The sequence below is a fragment of the Drosophila innubila genome (genome assembly GCF_004354385.1).
Source record: "Drosophila innubila isolate TH190305 chromosome 2L unlocalized genomic scaffold, UK_Dinn_1.0 4_B_2L, whole genome shotgun sequence".
Lineage (NCBI taxonomy): Eukaryota > Metazoa > Arthropoda > Insecta > Diptera > Drosophilidae > Drosophila > Drosophila innubila.
This window is the reverse complement of record NW_022995372.1, coordinates 10,456,751-10,480,137: the sequence shown is the minus strand read 5'-3', so window position 1 is coordinate 10,480,137 and position 23,387 is coordinate 10,456,751. Positions and strand designations below refer to the sequence as shown.

The following is a 23,387-nucleotide window of genomic DNA, read 5'->3' as shown; positions in this document are numbered from 1 at the left end:
AATAACTAAAGCTGAAAAACATTTGTTCATCGATATCACACCGTTATATAGCAACAAATTATTAACTAAAACTCAGATAAACATTTTATTTTAGGCATGTTTTAAAATACTTGAATGCAATTTTTTCACAACATTTTATATATTCAACATATGTAATATTTTCAATGTCCAATTTGTCACAATACAAATAGATACACAATTTACACAAGTAATGTAAATCCCAAATAACATAATATTGGAAATTATTACAAATATTTAGATATATTCAACAATATTTGCTTGTATCGTAATTATCAGTTTACACTTTGATTTCCTAAATTTGTATATTAGATTTATGTAATAATACTTCAGGAAATATGATTTAACTAATCAAAAAACTAATTATTAAATATTTAAAGTTAAATTTTGTGTAGATTATGATAAACCAATTTTGTTAATATTATGTAATCTCACTATAGTTAACTTTCCCACAAGATGCAAATATATACCACAAATGTAAAAAAGGCTCAAATGATTTAACTGATTATAAATTTTAGTATTTAAAATTCATTGAATGAAATTATTTGTTTACACTTTAATATTGCAAAATGCTTTCAATTAACTTTATGTAATCCCTTATAGTCAAGAAAAAGTAAAGATTATTTTAAATGTTATATTTTTGGTAAAGAGTTAAATACTATGAACTAAAAATAGTTTACATACATTTAAAACAAATTATGTAAATAATAAATACACAGATCTATTTAAAATGAATATTTACAACGATAACTATTAATCGACCTTAGCAAAGTCCTCCAGACTAATGTCCTGCGCTTGCAGCATGCCATGGAACATTGTGGACTCATCGGAGGCCAACTCCTGCGGCTTTCCCTGCTCACAAATGCGTCCATTATCAAGGACAAGTATGCGATCCATAGCCTGTAGTCCACGCAGTCGATGAGCAATGAAAATCAGGGTGCAACTTTTAAACGCATTACGCAGCGCCTGTTGCATGCACAAATCCGACTCATCGTCCAGTGAGGAGGTACCCTCGTCAATGCAAACGACCTTTGCATTCTTGAGCAGTGCTCGCGCCAGGCACAACAATTGACGTTGTCCGGCCGACAAATTGTTGCCACACCGATCCACATGGCCATCTAATCCACCCAGTTGCTGAACTAGCAATGTTGCTGCCGCTGAATTTTGATGGCATGCCAAATCTCAGAGTCATAATATCTATGACTAGGATCCAGATTTTCACGCACAGTGCCTGCAAAACAGGACGGGATTAGCTAAACGCAATGCTAAGAAATTTGTATATTTTTATACCTTCAAAGAGGAAAGGCTCCTGGGTGATGACGCCGATTCGTTCGCGTAGCACACTTAGTGCCAGTGTCTTTAGATTCATCTGGTCGAGATATATGTCACCCTGGGATAGTGGTGCAACTCGCAGCAAGGCTGCCAGCACAGAGCTCTTGCCGGCTCCAGTGCGTCCGACGATGCCGATGCGTTCAAACGCCTCCGTTTCAAAGCTGATGCCATGTAACGCCGGCGACAGATGCTCCCTGTAGCTAAGCTGCACGTGTTTAAAGCTGAGCACACCTTGTGTTGGCCAACCAAATGGCGGATCGGCACTGCCATCGGCATTCTGTTCCGGCTCCAGCTGCAAATACTGATCCACACGCTCAACAGCCACAAGCTCTTGCTCTGTCTCGGCCACGGCATGCAAAAGACCGTCCAGTTGGCCAGTAATTGACAATGCATACGTTAAACACAATCCAACCAGGCCAGGATTCGTTATATGCGATGCTGTTATTGCTGTCAGCAAAGCAGCACCGCCCACCAACATTGCACCCAACAACTGGAGACGCAGTGCCAACCACTGTTGGGCAGCTGCTGCTGAAAGTTGCGCCTTTATGCTCTCCTCCAGCTTACCCTGAAAGTCACGCTGAAACCGGGCACTTGCACGCATGCTCCGTATCGTGGATAATCCCTGTAGAGTCTCCGTGAAGTGCGTATAAAGCGGCGACATGGCATTGCTAGACAGCCGCTTAATATCCCGGGAGGCATGGCGATAACGTTGCTGTAAATTTAAATAGATCGGAACCATGGGTATAATGACCAATCCCAGCCAAGGCATGGCATACAGGCTGACTGCCAAGCCACCCACTAGTCCCGCCAGTTGGGCCAGCAAAATGTTCACTATGAATGGCAGCGAGTCATCAACCGTGTTGGTGTCCGAGGAGAAGCGATTAAGTATGCGACCCACAGATGTGACATCAAAGAAATTAAACTTGGCCTGCAAAGATGATGACATAAATAATGGATTTTAATTAAATTAAGATAGTTAAGGCGACTCACAAACATGACTCGCTTGAGCAGCTTCTCATGCAGAAAGATGGCCGCCTTGATGCCAGCAAAGGCAAAGAGAAAGGCTCGCGCTAAGGTCACCAACGAATTGGTCACCGCCAGGGCAGCAAAGATGCCCAAATAGAAGCCCGTGGTGTGGGCCGATTCGTCACTCTCATTGCCCGGATGCATTAGGACATGCTGAAGCGTGGTATCATTGGAATGTCCATCGAGTGTCGTCTCGGTGACCCAATGTGCCAACCAGGTGTCACTTAAATTCCGTGTCAGCTGCATGAGCACCACAAAGAACAGCACAGTGAGAGCCAAAGGAGTTGTCACAGCACGCCAATAGCAGCTGAATACATTGCCAGCGAGATGACCATATTCACGGGATTCCTCCATCAGCAGACTATCCACACTCTTTTTATCCTCATCCGCTGCATTGGGCAACTCGATGGAGCAATGACGCATGTCCAGCGATTCGCTGGTCGATTCCTCATCAAGACTCAGATCAATGCTCTCGGTCATGTAGTCACTGGGACACAACTGGCCATCCTTGACGTGTAGAATCTGATTGGCATGGAAGAACAACTGTGTGCTGCGTGTGACCACAATGCGTGTCTTCTGCTTCAGCAATCCTAGCAGACAGTGTCGTACAATGTGCTTGGACACATGGCCGTCCAGTGCAGAGAGTACATCATCTAGTAGATAAACTGAAAGTGTATGAATTTAATTAAATCTCAGAAAATGTAATATTAGTATATATGACTACTAACCCTTCTTGTCCTGGTAAACGGCACGTGCCAGTGCGACCCGTGCACGTTGTCCGCCGGAGAGAGTGCGACCATTTTCGCCCACGCCAATTAGATCGCCGCCAAGTGATCGTATATCCTCGTTGAGGGCGCAGGCAAATAGCACCGATTTGTACCATTGTTCGTCAAAGTTGCTGCCCCACACAATGTTGTCCCGGATGGTGGCGCGTTGCAGCCACGGGGATTGTGGCACATAGCCAAAGCCAGTGTTCGTCTCCTGGACGCAAACCTCACCGTCCAGACACTGCAGACCGGCTACGATGGCTGTGAGGAAGCTGCTCTTGCCACCGCCCACAGGTCCCTCGATGCAGATGAGTTGACCCGCCTTGATGTCGACATTGATGTCCTTCAGCCGGAATTGATGAGTCGGAGTGTTGTCGTTATCCTGGTGCTCGCTATCGTGCACAAAGTGTGCACATTTCATCTGGAGCACGCTGGCAGTTGTCTCGGCACCGCCAATGCCACGCATAATGGGATTGTAGTAGCTGGAGTAGTCCAGATTGGGCACATCCATTAGTTGCTGCACACGCTTTAGAGATACCCACGCCTCGACAAGGCCATTGAGCACCCAGGGAAAGGCATTCAATGGTCCAATGAGCATGTAGAGCAAGGCGACACTTATGTATGTCGAGGAGGCAGTCAACTGGTTGCCCAAGAGCACAAACATGCCAAATGTTAGCAAACATATAAGCACCGGTGTCGTGGCCCAAAAGTATACGCACAAGGCATCCAGATACTTGCGCTTCGACAGAAACTTGAGCTCCTTATGGCGTAGCTCGCGGATTTTCTTAATGAATATTGGCTCCCAAGCATTGGATTTGATTTGCTTAGCGCCCTCCATTGTCTCCGTTGTGGCTGAAAGACGCGCGTCCTTCGCGGTCATCAATCCCGTGGAATAGACGCCAATGCGCTTGGCTATCCAACGATTGACGGGTATCAGGAGAGCGGCAAAGATTACGCCAGCCAAGAAGGCAACGCCCAACTGTAGATAAAGCAGATACAATGTGGTGAACAGCTTAAAGGGTATGCTCCAAAAGGAGTGGAAACTAATGCATGAATTGACAATGCGATTCGCATCCGTGGACATCAAGTTGAGCATATCTGGACGGGACTCACGCACACCACGCGCCTCCAAGGCCTTGCGATAGATGCTGCTGATGACGCCCACGCGCATCTTCATGCTGACCATCGCCATGCGCCAGTCAAAGTGACAGCCACACATAGTCGACAGCAGCTGTGTTCCAAACAGGGCCAGCGCATAGTAATATGCTCTATTATTATCCGCTTCATTCTGCTTTTCGCTGTTCAGCCGTAAGAGTCCTCCGAGGAGAAGTGGTCCTGCAAAGCTGCTGATATCGGCCACAAGTCGAAGTAATCCAATCAAATAGAACTCGAATCCAAAGACTTTATGCAGTGCTCGGAATGGGCTTTGGCATTGAGAGAGTGCCAAATGGAGACGCTCGCTTAAGCGTGCCACGTTGAGTGCATCCGGAAGATCGAACAGATCCTCAATGCGATGCAATTTGCCAGCGACGCCTTTGCTGATCAACGGCTGCACCCAGTGGAAAACGAAGCGGGATGCCCAATTCGCCTCATCCTGGGCGTGTCCGAGCAGCGATTCATTCAACTCAAAGTTAAAGTATGTATAACGATTTGATAACAAGGCATCCTGCTCACGATCCCTATGATTGGAATTTGCTAAGCTTATGATCGCACTTCCCTTGGGTATCAATGTGGCACCATAACACAGATCACACAACAGTGTGGCAAGGCTCCAAGGCCACCATTCAAAGTGTCGACTGGTTCGCAGCCAGACAGCGTCCAGCACAATAACCATAAGCCACACCACGTTCAACAGCAAGGAGCCTCGATGGCTCAAGGAGCCATTATTTCGTGTTGTCATCAGGTAACCTGCCAGAAACGTTTCTTAATAACTCATTATAAATCAAGACTAATTGAGGTGCACTCACCACAGTGAACTATCCACATGATGCACTCGGCACCCACGACAAGCACATCGACTGCATACAATTCAATGCCATCACGATGGAACACAAATATCTTGGATACGGGCAAAATAGCCAAAATAATACTAATTACCGTACGTAAGGATAGTAATCTCAGTTGGATTCTATCGCGTGTTATAATTTGTGTTTGATTGCCAAAATTGTAGGCGGATATTGCGGCAAAGATTGAGTAGACGGGAAACTGGAGCAGGGTCTTTTGAAAACATGGCAACAGATCGTTGGTATCGTTGGCGAACGGTTTCAAGCCCGTCGGACAGAACTGTGTCCAATTCCAATCACTGTTTGACATGATGAATTTCCTTTAACGCTTGCAACCAATTGTAACAACGGGTACTTTTCTTTTCTTCACGCAGCTGCGTTTGTGAGTCATCATTTGCGATTTCCCCGCAGACCGTAAAAAGCGAGCGGTGGCCGTAAATAGCGATAAATAATGCTTTGTGAAACCCTTTATTGTATTGCTGATTAGCAGTTGCCTCTCTTGTTTATAGTCAACTAAATAAAAACAGCTGACGCAGATTGTGCAGTTTACGATAACAGCTGCAACGTGCACACTTGAATGGTTGAGCAGGTATTAATCGAAATTGATACAGCCTATCGATAATACTAGTATGTTTCCATTATCGTAGGTGTTGAAGTATTTAAAAATATCCTTGTCGCTACTTCGATCAAGTGGCGGCAATGGTAGAAATACGATAATATTGAGCAATAATATTTATATAAACGTCAGAAAGAATTTCGCTAAAATTATATTAGCCTAAATCGATCGATGTATCGTTACTTTAATGTTTTGCCATTAGTCGATAAGAAAAACAGGACAAACGGACTCCGAAAAAAACATAAAAATGGGACAAATATTTTAAAAAGAGACAGAAAAACAGGACAAATCTTAAAATTTCAGCTCTTTCATAGTTTACACATGAATAATACCATGCATGGAAAAGAGCTATAAATAATCTATGTTAAAAAATAGAAAATAAAAAAAAAATAGCTAAATTGGCAACAGAGATTTGTAATAGGCGTTAATGCAATTGTTAACATCGCAACCAGCCCTATAAATCACGATTCCCGAAATTTGGTCAAACTTTTTTTGATTCGATTACAAGTAAATAGAGTCAACTATAGATGATATGGCAGCACTGATTCACAGCCCTAATTATCGTTCACAGAGCAGAAATCAAGAAGAAGCGTTTGTTTACAAAGTAATTTAGTTCCTTAAATAATGACACAGATTGAGGAGAATGCCGACAGCGAAAGCAAGTCCGAAGCCGCTGTTTTGCCAACTCAGCTTGTGGATATATTCAAAGCATTGGCTGAGAATGCCAACATCGTTTTTAAGTCTCAACAAATCGATGATCCCGAGCTGAGCATTTGCGAGAAGCAACAAATTGCACAGGATGCGTATCATAAAAATCGAGAGAACTTTTTGATTCGTTTTGGCAGCTATCTGAATGAGCAACAGTTGAGCGACTTTCAGGCAATGGGCGTCCAGGAGCCCGTCAAACCCGACGAGAGTCTGGAAGATATTTGCCTGCTTCTGGAAGATTTCAAACGCAAACTGCACACACGGACGGTGTGCGTCAAGAATAGACGTTACCATGCCATGCAGCAGCTGCTGCAGAAAGGCGAGTACTTTAGCGAGCACGAAATGATGCAGCGGGCACCAGAGCTGTACCAGGAGCTAATCGGTCAATACTTGACAGAGGCGGAGAAGAAAGTACGCGACAGCTACGATGTCCGAAATACCAGTTTCTCTGGCATACTGATGCACTCGCTGGAGCAAAAGCAGCGTGACGAACTGCTGCAGCAAGTTGAGCCCAGCACGGAGACAGAGGTGCAGGCGTTGCCGGAGTCCAGCATAGATTGCGAAGTGCCTGACGCATGTCGCAAACAATGGGGCGGCTTCGATGATGACGAACCTGTGGCTTGTTCCACAAGTCGCAACATTGAAGCACAACCTCTAAACAGGATCAATAGAATAACAACACCCGAGTACTATAATCCTGCGGAGCGCGAGCGGTTGCGTAATGAGTTTATGGGTTTAATGAAGGAACGCTTTCTCAGTGGCCAGGACAAAGATTTTGATTACACGGCTGTCGATGACAACGTCCTGCTGGATGATTTGAAGCAAATAGAACGCGATGAAGAGGATGCCTATTTTAACTGCAGTGATGATGATGATAATAACGATAATGGTGCATTCGCAATAGATAAACAGTCTCCCAGTGGTGATGATGGCGAGGATGAGCTGGATGTTTATATGCGGCATCTAAACAAACACCACAGTTTGCAGCATTAGTATTTATTTTTAGCTTTAATCCTAGCATTATAAGGAGCACAATGACATAAGAATATTGTCTCTTAAACTTGAGATTAATCCCGCAGAATTGTGTACATTAAATTGTGGACGTAGATTATGAAAATCTTTAGCGCTTGTCATTTAAATAGTCCTTCTAAGGGGGTCATTTTAAGCACGCATCATAGTGCTACAACCAGTGAACAATTTCGCTCTTAAGAACTAGAATACATGCAAGTGAGAAAGATGACTATCTGGGCCTGCCACGACCACGTGGAAATCCACGTCCACGACCACGCAAAACCTTACTGTTTGGTGGCGGACTCTTTGGCCGCAGTAATTCGATGCGACTTGTGCAACCGGTGGCGGGCGCCTCAGCGAAATACGTTTGATATAGCTCCGAATTGAAGTTGGAATTGGTCAGCTCGGGTCCAACGGTGAGCCAGCCGGGTCTTATACTCGAGTCGCGACCAAACAAATGCAAACGCCGACGACCGAGACAGAAATGCTCAATGATATGAAAGATCTCGATGGGCTTCTCAAAACTGCCAAATTCCTCTTCCTCCGAAATTATAAGATCAATGTCGACATTGGCATGTATGAAATCGCCATCGCTAGACCGTCGTACAGTTCCCTTGATCCCCATCAGGCAGTGTTCCTTTGTGCGCTGGAAAACGGCTTTAGGAATGGCCTGTTTAGAATGCCCTGGTTTGTTAATGTTTGTGCGTATCCAGCAAATGTCTTCGCACCGACGAAAGCCCCACTTCTTAAGGCAATTGCGACCTTGATCCAATCCCTCGGAGGAACCGCACCACAGGAACACAAAGGAGCGATGTGCAGCAATCTCCCCAACATCCAAATCTGCGTGTAGTGATTCATTAGAGTGTATCGATGACAGTTATGTTTAATTAACTTACTCAGAATGTCGTCCCAGTTCCAGAAGACCCTTGGGGCTCCACCTACCGTCGCCACAGCTGGCGCGGCCCGCGCATATTCTTCCAAAGGTGGCTCAATTAGTATGACATCAAATTTTGTGCCCAGTGTTTTGACGTCTAGTGTTTTAAGATCGGCCTTTAAATACATTGGAGCCGATGCTGTGTCCTGGATAAGTTTATCCTTCAGCTTTATTAGCTCTCGTAACTTGGGATACTCCTCGAAGCGATCGGCCAATCCAACGTCGCGTATGAAATTTTGTGGTCTTTGGCCCGTGTCCACAAAGTGTTGGCAGTAATCATTGTGCGGATTGGAAGACTGTGTGCCCTTCAAAAACGTCGATGAATCCCTGTAAATAATCTCATTTGGCGTCTTCTTTGACGATGAAGCGCCGCTTCCGTTTCCATCCTCCTCGTCCCTTTGTCCGGTGGCATTAAGCTGGCGACTGCCGCCAATGCCAGCATAATTGTTACCATCTTCCGCATTGCCCAGCACTTTTTTCAGCTCATCAACGCTAGACAACCCGAGCTGCGAATTAAATATTTTGAAAATAACAAAAATCAAAGTCACCAACTAACGCCTACACACCGTTTGGGCTAAAAGAAGTCTTCGTTTGCGGGAACGCTCTTGCGAGCTCTTTAATACATCGCTCATGATCAACTGATACTATTGTTGCACAGTTTATTAAATTAGAATCTAAGTTAAAACAAAATAAAGGCAAATAAAAAATAGTCGACCAACGCGTCTCGGCAACGCGATAGCGATGCAAAATCGTTGATGAAAAAACTATCGATATTATTAAAGAATGTTTCGATGAGTAAGCTACCGTGGTTGTTTTTGGTAGTCGATAGCTAACAATATGACATTTGCGATCTTTTTGCACGCACAACAGATCAATTTTAAACCGCAAAACCAATAATTAATTTTAAAGATCTTCACTGAAACTGCGGCAAACATCTTACGTACATTGACCTAATGGCAAATTGGCAGGAGCCATCGTAGCTAACCAAGGTGACTGGTAAACTGGGAAGAGGAAGAATAAAAACGTACAGTCTGGCAACATTAATGCACGGGTGCCATTCACAATCAGCTGCATGCTACGCCGCCACAAAAAAAAAAAAGAATTGTGTTGTGTTAAACTCTGTGATTTGGACTTTAAATAATAGTAATTGTTAAATAAATCACTGCAAAATGAAGGTGCTGCGCAACACGCTGCTGTGCGCGTTTGTTGTGCTAGCCGGCTGCTTGATCTTTGTCGCCGCACAAGGTAAACAGAAAGTAAGTACAACCAACCGCCTGCACCGATGGCCACGTCACTTCCAATGGCTAAGAGGAAACCGGCTCTGGAGCCGGTAAAAGAATTTTTAGAATGTAAACAATAATGTTGTTATTTGCAGACGGGTCTCTCTCTATCGGAAAGAGTTCAAAACCTGGTGGAAATGAACATGAAGAAACCGCTTTTACGTTTTAATGGACAAAAATTCCGTGAATATGTGAAAAACACGCCGCGCAATTATTCAATGATTGTGATGCTAACGGCGCTGGCGCCATCACGCCAATGCCAGATATGTCGACATGCACATGACGAATTCAGCATTGTGGCCAACTCGTACCGCTTCTCGCCCATCTACTCCAACAAGCTCTTCTTCGCCATGGTCGATTTCGATGAGGGCTCTGACGTGTTCCAGATGCTCCGTCTCAATACGGCGCCCGTGTTTATGCATTTCCCGGCCAAGGGCAAGCCAAAGGGTGCCGATACAATGGACATACATCGTGTTGGCTTTGCAGCCGATTCGATTGCCAAATTTGTAGCCGAACGCACAGATATTACAATACGCATCTTCCGACCACCAAATTACTCGGGAACTGTGGCCATGATTACACTGGTCGCTTTGGTGGGCAGCTTTTTGTACATCCGTCGCAACAATCTCGAATTCCTGTACAACAAAAATCTGTGGGGTGCTATTGCTTTATTCTTCTGCTTTGCCATGATTTCTGGCCAGATGTGGAATCACATACGTGGTCCGCCACTGGTGCATAAGACGCAAAACGGTGGCGTTGCCTACATTCATGGCTCGTCCCAGGGTCAATTGGTCGTGGAGACCTACATTGTCATGTTCTTAAGTATGAATCGAGTTGTTCAGCTTGTGAAATTGATGAATTAACAACATTACTACGTATTTCAGATGCGATGATTGTGCTGGGAATGATACTGCTGATTGAGTCCGGTACACAGAAGGCGCACAATAGAAATCGAATTATGGCCATGGTCGGTTTGGTCTTGTTAACTGTATTCTTCTCCTTCTTGCTCTCTGTATTCCGTTCCAAGGCGCAGGGTTATCCTTATAGGTAAGTTACTTGGCTTACAACATCTTAAATACTCTGCTTAACCTTATCTAATTCTCGCTTGCAGTTTCTTGTTCAAGTAGAATCGACTGAGGCCACCTTTGATATCATAATCGAGTGGATCGTTATTAACGTTTTATAGTTCAAATTAAAAGCAAGAAGCACCAAGTACTAAGCGTGCGTGTGTGTAAAACAAGTTTAATAATAAATGCCACTACTAAATTAGAATTGTAGACCTTAAACTAATTCTTCTACAGCAACCAAGGAATAATTGCATGTCGTTGCTCTGGGTAATCCTTGAAGTTAGCCTTGTACCACTGATGCGTAAGCAGAGCATTGATCGTTTGATTGCTGGCCACCCATATAAATATAAGCTTCCATGTGCGTATGGGAGTCAGTAGATCCGCCAGGCAGTAGTACATGACCATCTCGAAGAACATGTGCGGCGACGAGATGAGATTAAACCAGCCACTTGTGGGCATCAAATGATCTTCAGTCTTGACTGCTCCCGTCTTGGCATTCTTCCGTAGATTAACTAGCACCATGTTGCTGCTATATTGTTGATACCAAGAGAATAAAAAGATGAGGATGTAGGTCGCCTGGAGCGGCGTCACATTGCTCAGCGTGAACGGAGCTGGCTTCGAGTTGCGCACAAAGCCCGCTGTGTTGGCCAACAATGAGGTAATGGCGCCAAAGTAATGCACATATCCGACGGCATAGTGTGAAAGATTCATTTTGCTGCGTTTGGAAAAGATTTGCACAAAGTTTGTCTCGTAGAAGCGGCGCACGCACTGCAAGCTTAGCAGCAGGGTCGCCAACAGTGCCGTGTTGGAGTCGACCTGCACCTGACGATGACTCCGACCACCGCACATAAAATCCAGAAATCGGAGCACGAGCTCAGGTGCCACCTTTTGAGTTATAATCGTACTGATGATGAAATAAAGCGACAGCATTGACCAACCAAAAGCGAATATGTAGAAATGACTGAACCATGCCTTTGGGACCTCAAGATGATTGACGAGGGCGTCGCTTTCACCCTTAAAACTGTGCTTGCCATACCGAAACGACTGTCGGATACTGTTGGGCAAATGAGGCTCCACTAGCGTCATTAGACTGCCCAGTATGACGATCGTGACGATGAATACGATAAAAATCAATTGAATTACATTGATTTTGTATTGATCTATGAGCTCCTCCAAGGAGCCTATTAATCCTATTATCATTTTGTGTGACACGTAATTCTAATTAAAATCTTTACTATTACAACGACTTTCACCGCAGTAATGAGCGGTACAAAAAAACACACAGCACACACACCCGGTCTAAAGGCTGCCACCCTGCCAAACTTTCCGATCTGGTTTGATTTTTTGTACTTAAGAAAATAAGTACATTTCCGAATATGGATTTTCTTAATTTTTGTACCTTTTTTCAGATTGTTTTTTTTTTTTTGTTTATCAGAACTTTGGTTAGAATTTTATCGATTTTTTGACTATTTTTTTGGAACTAAGTTTTCTAATTTGTTTTCCCGAGGTCTGACGAACTTCACATCATCATTAAAATGTTTACCTTAATTTGATCTAATTTCGAATTTGAAACTTTCATCAAATTTTTTGATTTTTATTGAGTTTTTTTGTATGTTTTTATTTGCAATTCATATCAGTGCTGGCAGTATAGCCGTCAGTGTTGAGACGACACAGCTGATTTTCAAATATAGCGCCGTGCTGCCAACTTCCTCTAAAAATAGATGCGCGTAGATTAAAAAATATAAAAAGCTTTCAAATATCTTGAATCATAGCGGAATTTTATATTTATTTGCAACAAAGTTACAGATCAAACTAAATTACGCTATTTATTATAATAAACATTTATGATTAATTCGATGCGGCTATGATATGGCTGGCTACTAATAAATGCATCTCTACTGACTGCTATGCCGGGAATTGTAGAGAAGTTAGTTTTGAGTATTGCTTGCTGAACGAGGCGAGGCACCTTTAACAATAGAGCACTCTGGCCGATGATTGTCAAATGTCCACGCCATTGCGTCCCAAAGTACCGCCCTTATATGGTGGAGGTTTGGGACGTGCGTAAATGCCGGAGGCGCCGCTGTCCAATTGATACAAGCTATTATTGGGACTATAATAGAAACGAGAGCGTTAACAGAATATAACTGATTGAATCTTGAACTTTTAACCTTTGAGAGCGCATGCTTATATTGTCCAAGAGAAAGTTGGGATCCTTAAGGCTCTTTAGCGTTGTCACTGGTTGCATTGGATTCGTATCAGAGCACTGAACCATTTGTACGGTAGATGACATTGGATAATCCATGTGGATGGAACTGTTAATATAATAAAGGTTTTTAATAAAATTATTTTCTAAATAATAGCATAAGTAAATATAAAATCATAGGATTCAACTTAAAATTCACCTGTCATCTTCCGAATCGCTCTGCGGTTTTTCGCACGACTCTTCGCAAATGTGAAAAATATTGGCAAAGAAAAACTCAGAATGTGGATCGTAACTACAAAGCAAACCATAAGCGATATAAATTAAAATATGAAAAAGGTGATAAAAGATACCCTTGCAGAGTTCTATGAGTTTAAAAAGACAATCTGTAAGATTGCTCAAAAAACCTGAATAGTTTTTTTATTATTATAGTTATTTTCAGGATACCTTTAAAACTGAGAGACTGGACTTTGCAAGGGTATGAAGATTAATATTGAATATTACCCAATTGCATCCACTTACAACTTATGGTGCTGAAAGCAGAGTACAGCCGAGAGCATGCCCAGAAGCACGGCCAGAATCATGCCCGGAATGGCAAATGCAAAGGCAAACTCATCGATGTAATTGCGCATGGGAACATCCTCGCGTGAAATGGCCATCCAGTTTTCATTGTGATGCTGCACCTCCGTATTATGTGGTTGCTTTTGATGCTCGTCCAGACGCCCACTGGCATGGTTATTGTGATAGAGTACCTCAGTGGGCGACTCTATGCCCACCATTTTAAAGGCACACCAATCTAGTTTGAAGCCAACATTTTCAAATATCTTTTGAACCGATGTTCGTTTGTAGGTGCAGGAGGGCAACTTGTACAAAGGACGAACTTCTTCCTGCAGTTCCTTCAGTCGTGGTGAGAACTGTGCAAAGCTTCCAACGTGCACGATCACTCTGTAAATAAACATTGACGGATCGATAAGTGTGTTAAATGATTGATTCCCATTTTCCATTGAAACCTTTTTAGAGTTCTAAAATTCATAAAATTCATTCTAAAATTTTAGCCGCTTTCCTTACCGCTTTTCTTACGGAATTCAGCATCAAAATTTAAAAAGTCATTTTTTTAATACTGTCCATTTTTTCCCTTTGACGCTTATTCGAAAACTTCAAAATGTCAATACTCTTTCTAATATAAACATTTCTTTTTTTTTTTACTCTGAATGGTTTTCTTAGTTGAAATGTCATCTGTATTTTGGGTTCCTTACATTTTTTTTTTGTTTTGTTCGAAATTTATTTGAGGTACTCTAGTGAATACATAATCTGTATGGACTCACCCTTCGCGCTGCTGTGGACGCAGTGGCAAACGTCCGCCCATATTGACAGCCGATTCCATAAACACAACGCTCAGATCCTCTTTGCTGCCGGGCCAGAGATCCTTGCGGAAAATGTTACGCAAGTTTTCCACACGTCCCGGATCCATTAGATGCACCCAATTGAGATTGTCGATTTTCATTTGCACCACATTTGGTGTTATAAATTTGTGCGCTACAAACATTGAGATGATCAACTGGCGAGTCTCGTAATTCTGTCGATTCAAGGCCACGACATCGAAATTGAGAGATTTGCCCGCTGCAGAGATTGGCGGCGTTCCATATATGAATCCAGCATGGTACTCATGACTGTACATGTACCGCATCCAGCTGGGCAGATCTGGGTAATCCTGCAATGAAGGTCTATACCGAAACTGTTCGCCAATCACTTGGTGCGTCCAGTTAAAAAGTTGCGGTGCAATTTTATAGGTAAACAATTCTCCAACATTCGCCTGCAGCTGTAACTTGAAGGCCCTGGCACTTTCCACACCAAGCCATGCCACGATGAGGAGTAGAAGCTGCATTTCTAATTGTTTTTCTTTCTTCAATTGCTGATTTACATAAACATTTCAATAAGCTTAAGCAAACGCGACTGAAAATTCCTTAAGTGTGTATCTCACTGGGAGCGAGAGCAGCAACCGGGAGAGCGCAGGCGCAGTAATCCGTCGTATGTAGACACCTGTTGCACCAGGTCAGTTATTATTTATTTAAACAAAAATAAGTAACATAAGTATTCATAATTAAACAGCGGCAGATTTCTTTAAAAGTAATGAATTTAAATTTATTTTCAAATTAAACGACTGTTTTGCCACATTTATGCACAGTCTGGCTAGGTTGTGCAGGCGAGCCTGCAAATATCGATATATATTGAAAAAGTGCATATCGAAATCGATAGATTTTTGTTGACTTCTTAGAATTTTATCAGCTGCTAAACGAACGCAAGGTTGGCACAAAATACGTGGCTTTCGCTCGGCAATATCGCGCAAATTCAAAAAGTGATGTTCTTCTTCAGATAGCCGTTAGTTTAAATAAATACACTACAAACATGTTGACATTTCTGCTGCAAGTGTCCTATTATCTGCTTGCATTTATCTTTACTGCTGCACTGTTGGTATGTAAATGTTACATATACATGTATACACACAGAAAACGTTGATAACTCGAATATTTATTGCAGACTGTGGCTATATTGTTATACAAAACAAAGCCTTACCCAAATATAACACGGCACAAGGATGAGAAATTCTACCTTGATCCCAAAAGCATTAAAACTGTTGAATTTCCCAGTTTAGACGACTCACCTACCTTGGAGCTAAGTGTCATTGTGCCGGCATATAATGAGGAAAAACGATGTATGTGCTGTTCTGTTTTAAATGATTGCTATGAGTAATCATCACATGATTATGTTCCATTCACAGTGCCTGCCATGCTCGATGAGTGCATGGCTTTTCTGGAGGAGAAATCATCGAAACAATCGGATTTTACCTACGAGGTGATTATTGTCAGCGATGGCAGCAGCGATGCAACTGTTGGCGTGGCGCTCAAATACTCCAAGAAATACAGTGCGGAGAAGTTTCGTGTGCTGGAGCTGGTCGAGAATCGGGGCAAGGGCGGCGCAGTGCGTTTGGGCATATTGAGCGCACGTGGTCGCCAGTTGCTCTTTGCGGACGCCGATGGTGCCACGAAGTTTGCAGATTATGATAAACTAGCCGAGGCGTTATCTAGCTTGGCGCCCGAGTGGCGTCAAGATGGCATTGCCATTGGCTCCCGCGCCCATCTGGAGGATGAGTCGATTGCCACACGCAGTTTCCTGCGGTAAGTAAGACTGTTTGCCATCCAAAAATAGTTCTTAACCATTGTCTCTTTCATAGCACCATACTGATGCATGGCTTCCATACGCTCGTCTACATTTTTGCCGTGCGCACGGTAAGGGACACTCAATGCGGATTCAAGTTATTCACGCGTGCCACGGCGCGAAAACTGTTTAATAGCTTGCACGTCCAACGTTGGGCCTTCGATGTAGAGCTGCTGTATCTGGCAGAACGCCTAAAGCTTCCCATGTCCGAGGTGGCCGTGCGGTGGACTGAGATTGATGGATCGAAGCTATCACCATTCTGGTCGTGGCTGCAAATGGGCATTGATTTGTTCATGATTTGGCTACGTTATATGGTTGGTGCTTGGCGCATTGCTGCTAACCAGAAAAAGGAGAATTGAAAAATGTTTGGCCTTAAAGTTTAGAATTCGCATTTAATTTCCTAACTATTTATGTTTCTCAATAACAAAAATAATTATACATACGTCATAGTATTCAAAATATATCTTTCAATGTGTGATTGTAAAAAATTATTTCAAATGATTTGATCGATAACATAAATCAGCTGCTCAACTCAATTTGCTAGTGGTCGGTCGATAGAGCTTTGCTCAAGCATCGATACTTTGAACCCCTGAAAACAGCATCGATATCAATTACATGGTTGCAAGGTGCAGCTAAATTATCGATAAACGTTTCAAAGTTATGTCGCGTCGGCGCGGTCGCTTCTCAGAACAGCAGCGCGTTAAATATTAATTAAATAATTAGCAATAAGTTAACACATGTGTATGTGTGTGCATTGACAGCAATTGCTTTACACCAAGTGCCATTTATTTCTAGTCCACAAATGTGTAGCGCTTTCTTTATGTCGTAGTACATTTGCAGTTCCAGGAATAAGTAAATCAAGTCGCCGCCTGTTGCGTTTGTTTGTGTGCTTATGTGTATGTGTTTGAGTGTGACTGTATGCCACAGCTGAGCCTCTCCGAATTGTTTATAATTTTTAATGCTTCTGACTGGCAGAACAGTATGCAAATGCTCAACAAGCCGGTCGCGTCGTCGTTGTCACCCGTTGTCGTGTTGAGCGTGCGCGCCGCGTAAATCGAAAGTGATTTGTTGTTATAAGTTTCGTTAAAGATTTTGTTGTTGTCGGTCATTGCTTCAATTGCTCAATCAACGGCAGCACTTGTGGTAAGTTTGGCACAGTTATTGCCCACTGTCCGTTGTTTTTGTCGTTTCGAATTTCATTGTTGCTTAAAAATCTTTTATCGCCTTTGTTCTTGTTTGGTTGTTGCTTTTAAGTTGTTTTGTGATTTATCAGCACAAATGTTATGTGAGCGGAGCTCAATGTAAAACCCAGAACCTGCACTAAAATTTACAGTTGCAGTCGCAGCGCTTACTGATAAGACTGTTTACCCTGCTCCCCGCTCACCATACAAATCGTCCAATAGGAACACTCGCCAATCAGACCATGTTTTGTCACTTGCCTTCAAATATTTTTTTTATATTTCTTATGTTATTATTTTCTTGTATTCTTTCAAGCTGCAAACTCGTTTTGATTTCGCTTCGTTGAAATTCTTTCAAAGGTCGCATTGTCAAACGGCAATGCAGTCAACATCGCCAGCCCCCGCAATTGCCATGCAAAACATGCGATAATAAACAGAAAGCAGATGAACAGAAAATCAAAACATTTGCAAAAAGTAAATACAAATAATAAGCAAGAAGAATGAAAACTTAACGCAGCCATTTGCGTGGCGAAATTCAAAATCGTCGACTGAATCTGAATCTCTCTACTGTTAGTGTGTGTGCGTGTGTGTGTGTGAATGTGAATGTGAATATGTGTATTTGTATGTGTGTGTGCCATGGCCATGGCCACGCCCGCTTGCCAAAACGCGTTGTCTGTTGCTGTTGTTATTGTGGTTGTTGCTTTTGTTGTTGCCGCTACTGTTGTTGTTGTTGTTCCTGCAGTCCCAGTCGTTGTTTCGGTCTCCGTCTTCGTTTCATATGCGAGCCCCAGGCCAAGATTTATGTATGCGCCATTGCCGTAGCGATCCTTTGCGCTGTTTATTTTATTATACCCTGTATTTTTGCGAACACAGGCGGGCAAGCGGCTCTGAAAGCTTAAAATTGTGTTTCTGCTTGCACTTTTGACACAATTTCATAAAAATCTGACTATTATCATGTTATCATAAATATGACATTGAAATAAATAGCTAAACCTAGAGCAAAAATATTTTTTGAACGAATTTAAAAATATTTGAATTAAAAAGCCAAATCATATTCAAAATAATATTCAGTTTGAAAATCGGTTCAGTTTTGATCAAGTTATGACAGTTTAAAGTTGGTCAGACTTCGGACTTGGGCACTTCTCAAGTCAAGATTTTTATCCAATTTTTCATGATTTTTTACAAAAAAATGAAAGGCCTCAGAATCAAGTTTAAAGTGTTATTTTATACTAATTATGATATTGGAAGTTGATTAATAGTGAAAACTTGAGATTTGAAATTTTGAATTTTCGAAAATCCTAAGGGGGAACCCTTAGTATCGAACTCAATAGCTAGCGCAAAATAATTTTTTGAACGAATTTAAAAATATTTGTATGCAAAATGAATTTAGAACTCAAAACGTGATCAAAATGACATTCTGCTTGAAAATCGTTTCAGTTGTGACAAAGTTATAAAAGTTTGAAGTTGGTCAAACTATTGACCTAGCCACTTTACAAGTCCAAATTTTTGTCCAATTCTTCATGATTTTTTACAAAAAAAAAAATGATAGGTCTCAGAATCAAGTTTAAACGGTTGTTTTATACTATTTAAGCTAGATTAAGAGTTGATTAAAAGCGAAAACTTGAGATATAAAATTTTGAATTTTCAAATTTCCAAAGGGGGGAGTCTAAGCTTAAAAGTCGTATCTAAGATCTAGAGACGAAATATTTTTTCAATAAAATTATGAAGCCTAACCATGCTCAAAATGACATTCCAATTGAAAATCGGTTCAGTTTTGAAGATGGAAGTTGGTCAACTCTTTGAGCTAGCATAAAAGGTTCTTATATTATTGAATTTTTGTTTTGTATACGGTATGTACTAGTCGTGCATACTTGAATTTGCATAGCTCTAACTTGTTACTTATGGGCAAATGTGTGCTGGGCTCTCAACGCTCTGCTTGATTAAAGTGCCACGCATGAATATGTTGGCGAGGAGGAATGGGAGTGTGCAGGGTAACTAAAAAGGTTACAATATCTGTTGTTGTTGCTGCTGTTGTTGCTGTTGCTGCTGTTCCTTTCGTTATCGTTGTTCGTGTTGTTGGTGTGCATTTGTCGCTTTTGTTTGTTGATTTCCATGCGCAGCCGCATGTGGCAACGTTGTTGTCGTTGCCGTTGTTGAAGTGCGATAATTCCATAGCTTGTAGCAAGTATGTATTTATTTATACATATATGTATGTATGTCCATATATAATATGCACATATGTATGCAGCTTGAAACTGGTGCCAACGAGACGTTTGTTTGTGCACACGCTTCGCTGGCAACTTTAACAGTTGCTGTTGCTCAACTGTTTAACTGGTCGCTCAGTTGATCAGCTTATTGTGGACTAATCCTTTAATCAGTTTTCTACACAGTCTGCAACTGGTTTTCGACTCTGCGCTTCACTTCAAGGTCAGTCGAGCGAGGCATCTGACTCTTGTCAGTTTTTCCGCCTAGTCCATGGCTAATTAATTGGACATTTAATCGCTCGATTTGCTGCTTGGCTTGCCAACTTGACTCTCTCAGCCTGGCTTACTCTGGGGCCTCTCTCTCTTCCTCTCTGATTTCTGATTGATGTCTGCGAACGCCCACAGCAATTAGCCGGCTACTCACTTCGGCCACGGTCAATGGCACAAGATTCGCACGCCCACAAGCATATTGTATGTATGCTTGACTGATTTATTGGGGGCGAGGCGTTGTCATGTTGTAAGCCAACTATTTTGGCCAGATCATTAACATCATTTTATGGCTTACCAAAATAAATATCACAACCTTTTTTATATTCTTTCTTTCTTCTGCCAACAGACTCTCTTTCGGTGTCGCAATGTTGAGCGGCAAAATGCATCGCAGCTCACATGGCAGCATCAAGTCATCGTCGTCACTGCGCTCCAGCAGTAAATCCTATCAGGCCAAAATGGACAAAATGGCTGAGCGTCTGTATGACATTGTGAAAAGTGGCTCTATGGTAAAACGGGCCCAAAACAAGAAACGCTTCACCCCCGTCAACTACAAACATCGCTGGTTTGAGCTCACCAAGCGCACACTCTGCTATTATGATGTGGAAAATGTTGAGGTGAGTGAAAAGTCCAAGGAACAAGGTCTAAATATATCTTGGTATTAATATGAAATGTGATCCCAAACATACTCTATAAATTCTTAAGAAAACTCTGTTCACTTTTCATCAAGGTGTTACATTTCTGTGCAACCTTAAGCAACTTCTGTCTTAAAATAAAAATCAACTAAAAACTATTTCGAAATATCTAAAGGCACGGTATCAATAAAAGGATTATTTCAAAGCAATCTAAAATATATTTTACAAGACCTTCCCTTTCGGTTTCGCTCTTTCTTTCTCTTGAAAACAAATTAAAAATGAATTACAATTTAATTTTAAAAGTTTAGTTATTCAATGTATTGGCTGAGATCTTCTCTATCTCTTTTTTTTTCTGTTCGCGTCTCTTCTTTGTGTATTGTTTGAGAATTGAGCTACTGGGAGACAAAGGCTCAGATAACACGGCTGTAATGGGGTGCTGAGGGGAGAGTCGGCTCTCGCTGTCCATTATTCATGTTTAAGTGGGTGTCTCGACCTGTCGCCATGGTTTCGTCATTTATTGCGTCGTTATTGCAGCACCTAACGCTGTAAAGGAGTATGAGAAGGCGTTTGGAATAGGGAGAATACGATAAGGAGTTGTGGGATGTTAGGGATGTGCGTGTATTGTGAATGGGAGCACAGCTGCCAGAGGCTCGCGTCGGTTTTCGTTTCAAAACAAATGCGACAGTCGGCAAATAGCATTCGGTATTCGACGTTCGGAAACGCCGTCGTTGTTGTCGACAATCCTTCCAGTCTACAGTCTCCAGTCGGTAAGGACTTATGTGGTTGGACAAACACACCCTGCCAGCAGCTGTTTGTTTCCAGCGCATCGGCACAGCCGGTTAAAGGGACGCACCCCCGTTTGTAGAGTTGTTGCCGCTATTCTATCCTATCCTATACCGTTTGTCATTCCAATTGGAAGTGTTCGTTCCTGCCACATACTGGATGAATGTGTCGGCTAAACGAAGTTCACTAACCGTGGTCTTGGACTCTGGAGTTGCTAGCGTTTCCTCGCCGCGTTCGGACGTGTATATTAATATTTCCTGGACTGTTTTTTGGCCATCCACTCAATTTAAGAGTAATTTCTCTAGAATTAAGTGCTTCTTAAACAGTTTATGCAATATAAAAAGCTTATTATAACTTAGCTAGTCCCACAATTGTTGGCCAAAATTACGAAATTTCGGGCTTTTATTTCCAAACGCGCCGCCGGCTGTGCCACCCTTGAAAAATTCGTCGGTTTTTTCGGCAAAAGTTCAAAACAACCCTTATGCGAAATATACACGTATTTGTAACCATTACTTGCCGCATTTCCAATAACTTTAATCAAAAAGTCTCATAATCTCCTACACTTGGAATACTTCTCAATTTTGCAATAGATAAAAAAGGAAAGAAAAAAAGCCCCACCCAAGCCAAAAGTTTCTCAAGTGTTGGCGAGTGTTTGTGTTGTTGTCTCTCCCAACTCTAGCTATCTCACTTCCTCTTCGTGTTGTTATTGTTGTTGCCGCACCCCAGGGCTAAAAACTAAAAGGATTATCCCAACGCCGCTCCAAAGTGTCGCCGCAGTTTATGTAAGCAGCCTGTTAATTGATTTAAACTATGTTCTTAGAGACACTAACTAAGTTAAGTTTAGCTAGTTAATTTAATTTTACTCAGACAGTAAATTTTCACAAATTGGAATTACTTGGTTTTTTGAATAATGTCAAATTGCAAGAAGTTTTAATTTATTAAGTTTTGAATAATTTTTTTCTCTCTTATTTTTCTAATAAAAATAAAAGTTGAATTTTTTGTTATAGCTCATTTTTTGTAGGTCCCCTCTTATTTAATTTTTTTTTTCACTAAACCCAATAAAAGTTAAAAAAAATTATTTTTTAAATTTGTTCGTAAATTAAAACTACATTTTTATCTCAAGTTTTAATGTAAAGCAACCAAATCTCTAGGTAACTTTAATTCATAAGCCTCTAGTGTATTATTTATTCACTGTCCAACTGTCTACCCTTTGTTGGTGTTTTCTGTGCTTTCCTTTTCCATGTTTTTCCGCTTCAACTGTTGGGTTTGAGGTTCGTTGAACTTGTGGTGGTAGAATGCTCAATTAATTGATTGATTCGCCTTTTGTCTGGATATTCTAGCTAACAATATCCTATCTTGTGATGTCTATTGGGGTCACTTGCTTTCCCAGTGTGCTGGTTAATGCTTCAATGGTTGCAACTGCAACGTTCGCTACTTAGTCATTGCACCCCCGAGAAACGGGCACTGTGGAGGAGGGGGTGGTGTGTCATTAACCTGTCATAAAAATCGCAGCTCTAAGTCCCACGACTAGCCATGGCTCACCAAGTTGGTATGCTAATTGAACCGAGCTTTGTTTGTAAACACTTTGCGCTTCTCCAACGTTTTTTTCCTGTTCCAACTCCTTCTTTGTTTCGTTCTGCTTCGCTCTGTCCGGCTCTCTAATACATTTCTCGCAGATTAAGGTTGTAAATAACAATTTTCCTAAGGCCCAGCGCAAGCAACGCATGTTAAGGTGACCAACTACTTTTCAATTTCAACTACATAACGAATTCAAAATACTCTTCAAGAGCGCGAATTGGCTATAGTTTTATTTTAGGTAAAGTAAAACTATTTTTCAGTTTCTATCTTATGGGAGAGCTGCAGCAAAAAAATATTATAAAGTAGCGTAATTTTTGTTGTTGATACTTATTCGAACAAGGAACAACACTTGAAATTTTTATTATTATTCAATATTCATATAGCAAAGTTTATAATTTTTTATTTTTATTTTTTATCCCTCTGTGATCATACTTTATGATATTTTTTAAATCTCTTCTCTAAACCTTATGCGATAGTTAGAATACCTTTTTTGGTATATTACAACGACAGTGTAATTTTTGTTATATCCAAAGCTAATGGAGGTGCCATCTACATCTGTAGCTG

At 41.8% G+C, this 23,387-nt stretch overlaps 8 protein-coding genes across 9 annotated transcripts in view; 4 read left to right on the top strand and 4 right to left on the bottom strand.

The window, feature by feature from the left end:
* Positions 1 to 638: 638 nt before the first annotated feature.
* LOC117782273 (multidrug resistance-associated protein 7) lies at positions 639 to 5,642 on the bottom strand. The gene is given in 6 exon segments (XM_034619336.1): positions 639 to 1,184; positions 1,187 to 1,249; positions 1,309 to 2,278; positions 2,341 to 3,041; positions 3,105 to 5,051; positions 5,111 to 5,642. Coding segments are annotated over 6 exon segments (4,440 nt in total). The 5' UTR covers positions 5,457 to 5,642; the 3' UTR covers positions 639 to 771.
* Positions 5,643 to 6,358: 716 nt separating this feature from the next.
* LOC117781492 (coiled-coil domain-containing protein 97) lies at positions 6,359 to 7,582 on the top strand. Its single transcript, XM_034618262.1, has one exon. The coding sequence runs from the start codon at positions 6,387 to 6,389 to the stop codon at positions 7,461 to 7,463; it is 1,077 nt and encodes a 358-aa protein (XP_034474153.1). The 5' UTR covers positions 6,359 to 6,386; the 3' UTR covers positions 7,464 to 7,582.
* LOC117781491 (N6-adenosine-methyltransferase non-catalytic subunit) lies at positions 7,451 to 9,168 on the bottom strand. The gene is made up of 3 exons (XM_034618260.1): positions 8,982 to 9,168; positions 8,378 to 8,921; positions 7,451 to 8,321 (listed from the first exon to the last, which is right to left on the bottom strand). Exons 1-3 carry the CDS (start codon positions 9,045 to 9,047, stop codon positions 7,711 to 7,713), a joined length of 1,221 nt encoding a protein of 406 aa, XP_034474151.1. The 5' UTR covers positions 9,048 to 9,168; the 3' UTR covers positions 7,451 to 7,710.
* Positions 9,169 to 9,464: 296 nt separating this feature from the next.
* LOC117780490 (tumor suppressor candidate 3) lies at positions 9,465 to 10,977 on the top strand. Its single transcript, XM_034617047.1, has 4 exons — positions 9,465 to 9,671; positions 9,791 to 10,517; positions 10,580 to 10,742; positions 10,807 to 10,977. The coding sequence occupies exons 1-4, from the start codon at positions 9,585 to 9,587 to the stop codon at positions 10,820 to 10,822; spliced, it is 993 nt and encodes a 330-aa protein (XP_034472938.1). The 5' UTR covers positions 9,465 to 9,584; the 3' UTR covers positions 10,823 to 10,977.
* LOC117780491 (polyprenol reductase) lies at positions 10,922 to 12,018 on the bottom strand. The gene has a single exon (XM_034617048.1). The coding sequence runs from the start codon at positions 11,960 to 11,962 to the stop codon at positions 10,991 to 10,993; it is 972 nt and encodes a 323-aa protein (XP_034472939.1). The 5' UTR covers positions 11,963 to 12,018; the 3' UTR covers positions 10,922 to 10,990.
* Positions 12,019 to 12,519: 501 nt separating this feature from the next.
* On the bottom strand, positions 12,520 to 14,938 carry LOC117780465 (epsilon-sarcoglycan). 2 transcript variants are annotated; one of them, XM_034617013.1, is made up of 5 exons: positions 14,288 to 14,937; positions 13,485 to 13,907; positions 13,165 to 13,257; positions 12,931 to 13,074; positions 12,520 to 12,872 (listed from the first exon to the last, which is right to left on the bottom strand). In XM_034617013.1, the coding sequence occupies exons 1-5, from the start codon at positions 14,845 to 14,847 to the stop codon at positions 12,761 to 12,763; spliced, it is 1,332 nt and encodes a 443-aa protein (XP_034472904.1). In that variant the 5' UTR covers positions 14,848 to 14,937; the 3' UTR covers positions 12,520 to 12,760. The 2 variants fall into 2 exon arrangements, with proteins under 2 accessions (XP_034472904.1, XP_034472905.1); XM_034617014.1 differs by lacking the exon at positions 13,165 to 13,257 and having other exon boundaries at positions 12,732 to 12,872; positions 14,288 to 14,938.
* A 314-nt stretch (positions 14,939 to 15,252) lies between these two features.
* LOC117780006 (dolichyl-phosphate beta-glucosyltransferase) lies at positions 15,253 to 16,637 on the top strand. The gene is made up of 4 exons (XM_034616373.1): positions 15,253 to 15,434; positions 15,501 to 15,675; positions 15,742 to 16,138; positions 16,195 to 16,637. The coding sequence occupies exons 1-4, from the start codon at positions 15,369 to 15,371 to the stop codon at positions 16,535 to 16,537; spliced, it is 981 nt and encodes a 326-aa protein (XP_034472264.1). The 5' UTR covers positions 15,253 to 15,368; the 3' UTR covers positions 16,538 to 16,637.
* A 335-nt stretch (positions 16,638 to 16,972) lies between these two features.
* Positions 16,973 to 23,387, top strand: part of LOC117780045 (tyrosine-protein kinase Btk29A) — a 43,763-nt gene continuing 37,348 nt past the window's right edge. The window contains exons 1-2 of the mRNA XM_034616422.1: positions 16,973 to 17,321; positions 20,177 to 20,444. Of these exons, the coding sequence (XP_034472313.1) occupies positions 20,196 to 20,444 (249 nt within the window). The 5' untranslated portion in view covers positions 16,973 to 17,321; positions 20,177 to 20,195. The remainder of the gene's footprint in view (positions 17,322 to 20,176; positions 20,445 to 23,387) is intronic.

Bases quoted from the DNA above. Each gene is read 5' to 3' on its own strand.
- LOC117781492 (XM_034618262.1), top strand. From the start codon at position 6,387: ATGACACAGATTGAGGAGAATGCCGACAGCGAAAGCAAGTCCGAAGCC.
- LOC117781491 (XM_034618260.1), bottom strand. From the start codon at position 9,047: ATGAGCGATGTATTAAAGAGCTCGCAAGAGCGTTCCCGCAAACGAAGA. The intron at 8,922-8,981 runs GTGTGTAGGCGT...TTTAATTCGCAG, and splicing joins GACTTCTTTTAGCCCAAACG to CTCGGGTTGTCTAGCGTTGA. The intron at 8,322-8,377 runs GTAAGTTAATTA...CACTACACGCAG, and splicing joins GAACTGGGACGACATTCTGA to ATTTGGATGTTGGGGAGATT.
- LOC117780490 (XM_034617047.1), top strand. From the start codon at position 9,585: ATGAAGGTGCTGCGCAACACGCTGCTGTGCGCGTTTGTTGTGCTAGCC. The intron at 9,672-9,790 runs GTAAGTACAACC...TGTTATTTGCAG, and splicing joins CCGCACAAGGTAAACAGAAA to ACGGGTCTCTCTCTATCGGA. The intron at 10,518-10,579 runs GTATGAATCGAG...TACGTATTTCAG, and splicing joins CTACATTGTCATGTTCTTAA to ATGCGATGATTGTGCTGGGA.
- LOC117780491 (XM_034617048.1), bottom strand. From the start codon at position 11,962: ATGATAATAGGATTAATAGGCTCCTTGGAGGAGCTCATAGATCAATAC.
- LOC117780465 (XM_034617013.1), bottom strand. From the start codon at position 14,847: ATGCAGCTTCTACTCCTCATCGTGGCATGGCTTGGTGTGGAAAGTGCC. The intron at 13,075-13,164 runs GTGAATTTTAAG...TTATATTAACAG, and splicing joins AGCGATTCGGAAGATGACAG to TTCCATCCACATGGATTATC. The intron at 12,873-12,930 runs GTTAAAAGTTCA...TTTCTATTATAG, and splicing joins ATAAGCATGCGCTCTCAAAG to TCCCAATAATAGCTTGTATC.
- LOC117780006 (XM_034616373.1), top strand. From the start codon at position 15,369: ATGTTGACATTTCTGCTGCAAGTGTCCTATTATCTGCTTGCATTTATC. The intron at 15,435-15,500 runs GTATGTAAATGT...TATTTATTGCAG, and splicing joins TCTTTACTGCTGCACTGTTG to ACTGTGGCTATATTGTTATA. The intron at 16,139-16,194 runs GTAAGTAAGACT...TCTCTTTCATAG, and splicing joins GCCACACGCAGTTTCCTGCG to CACCATACTGATGCATGGCT.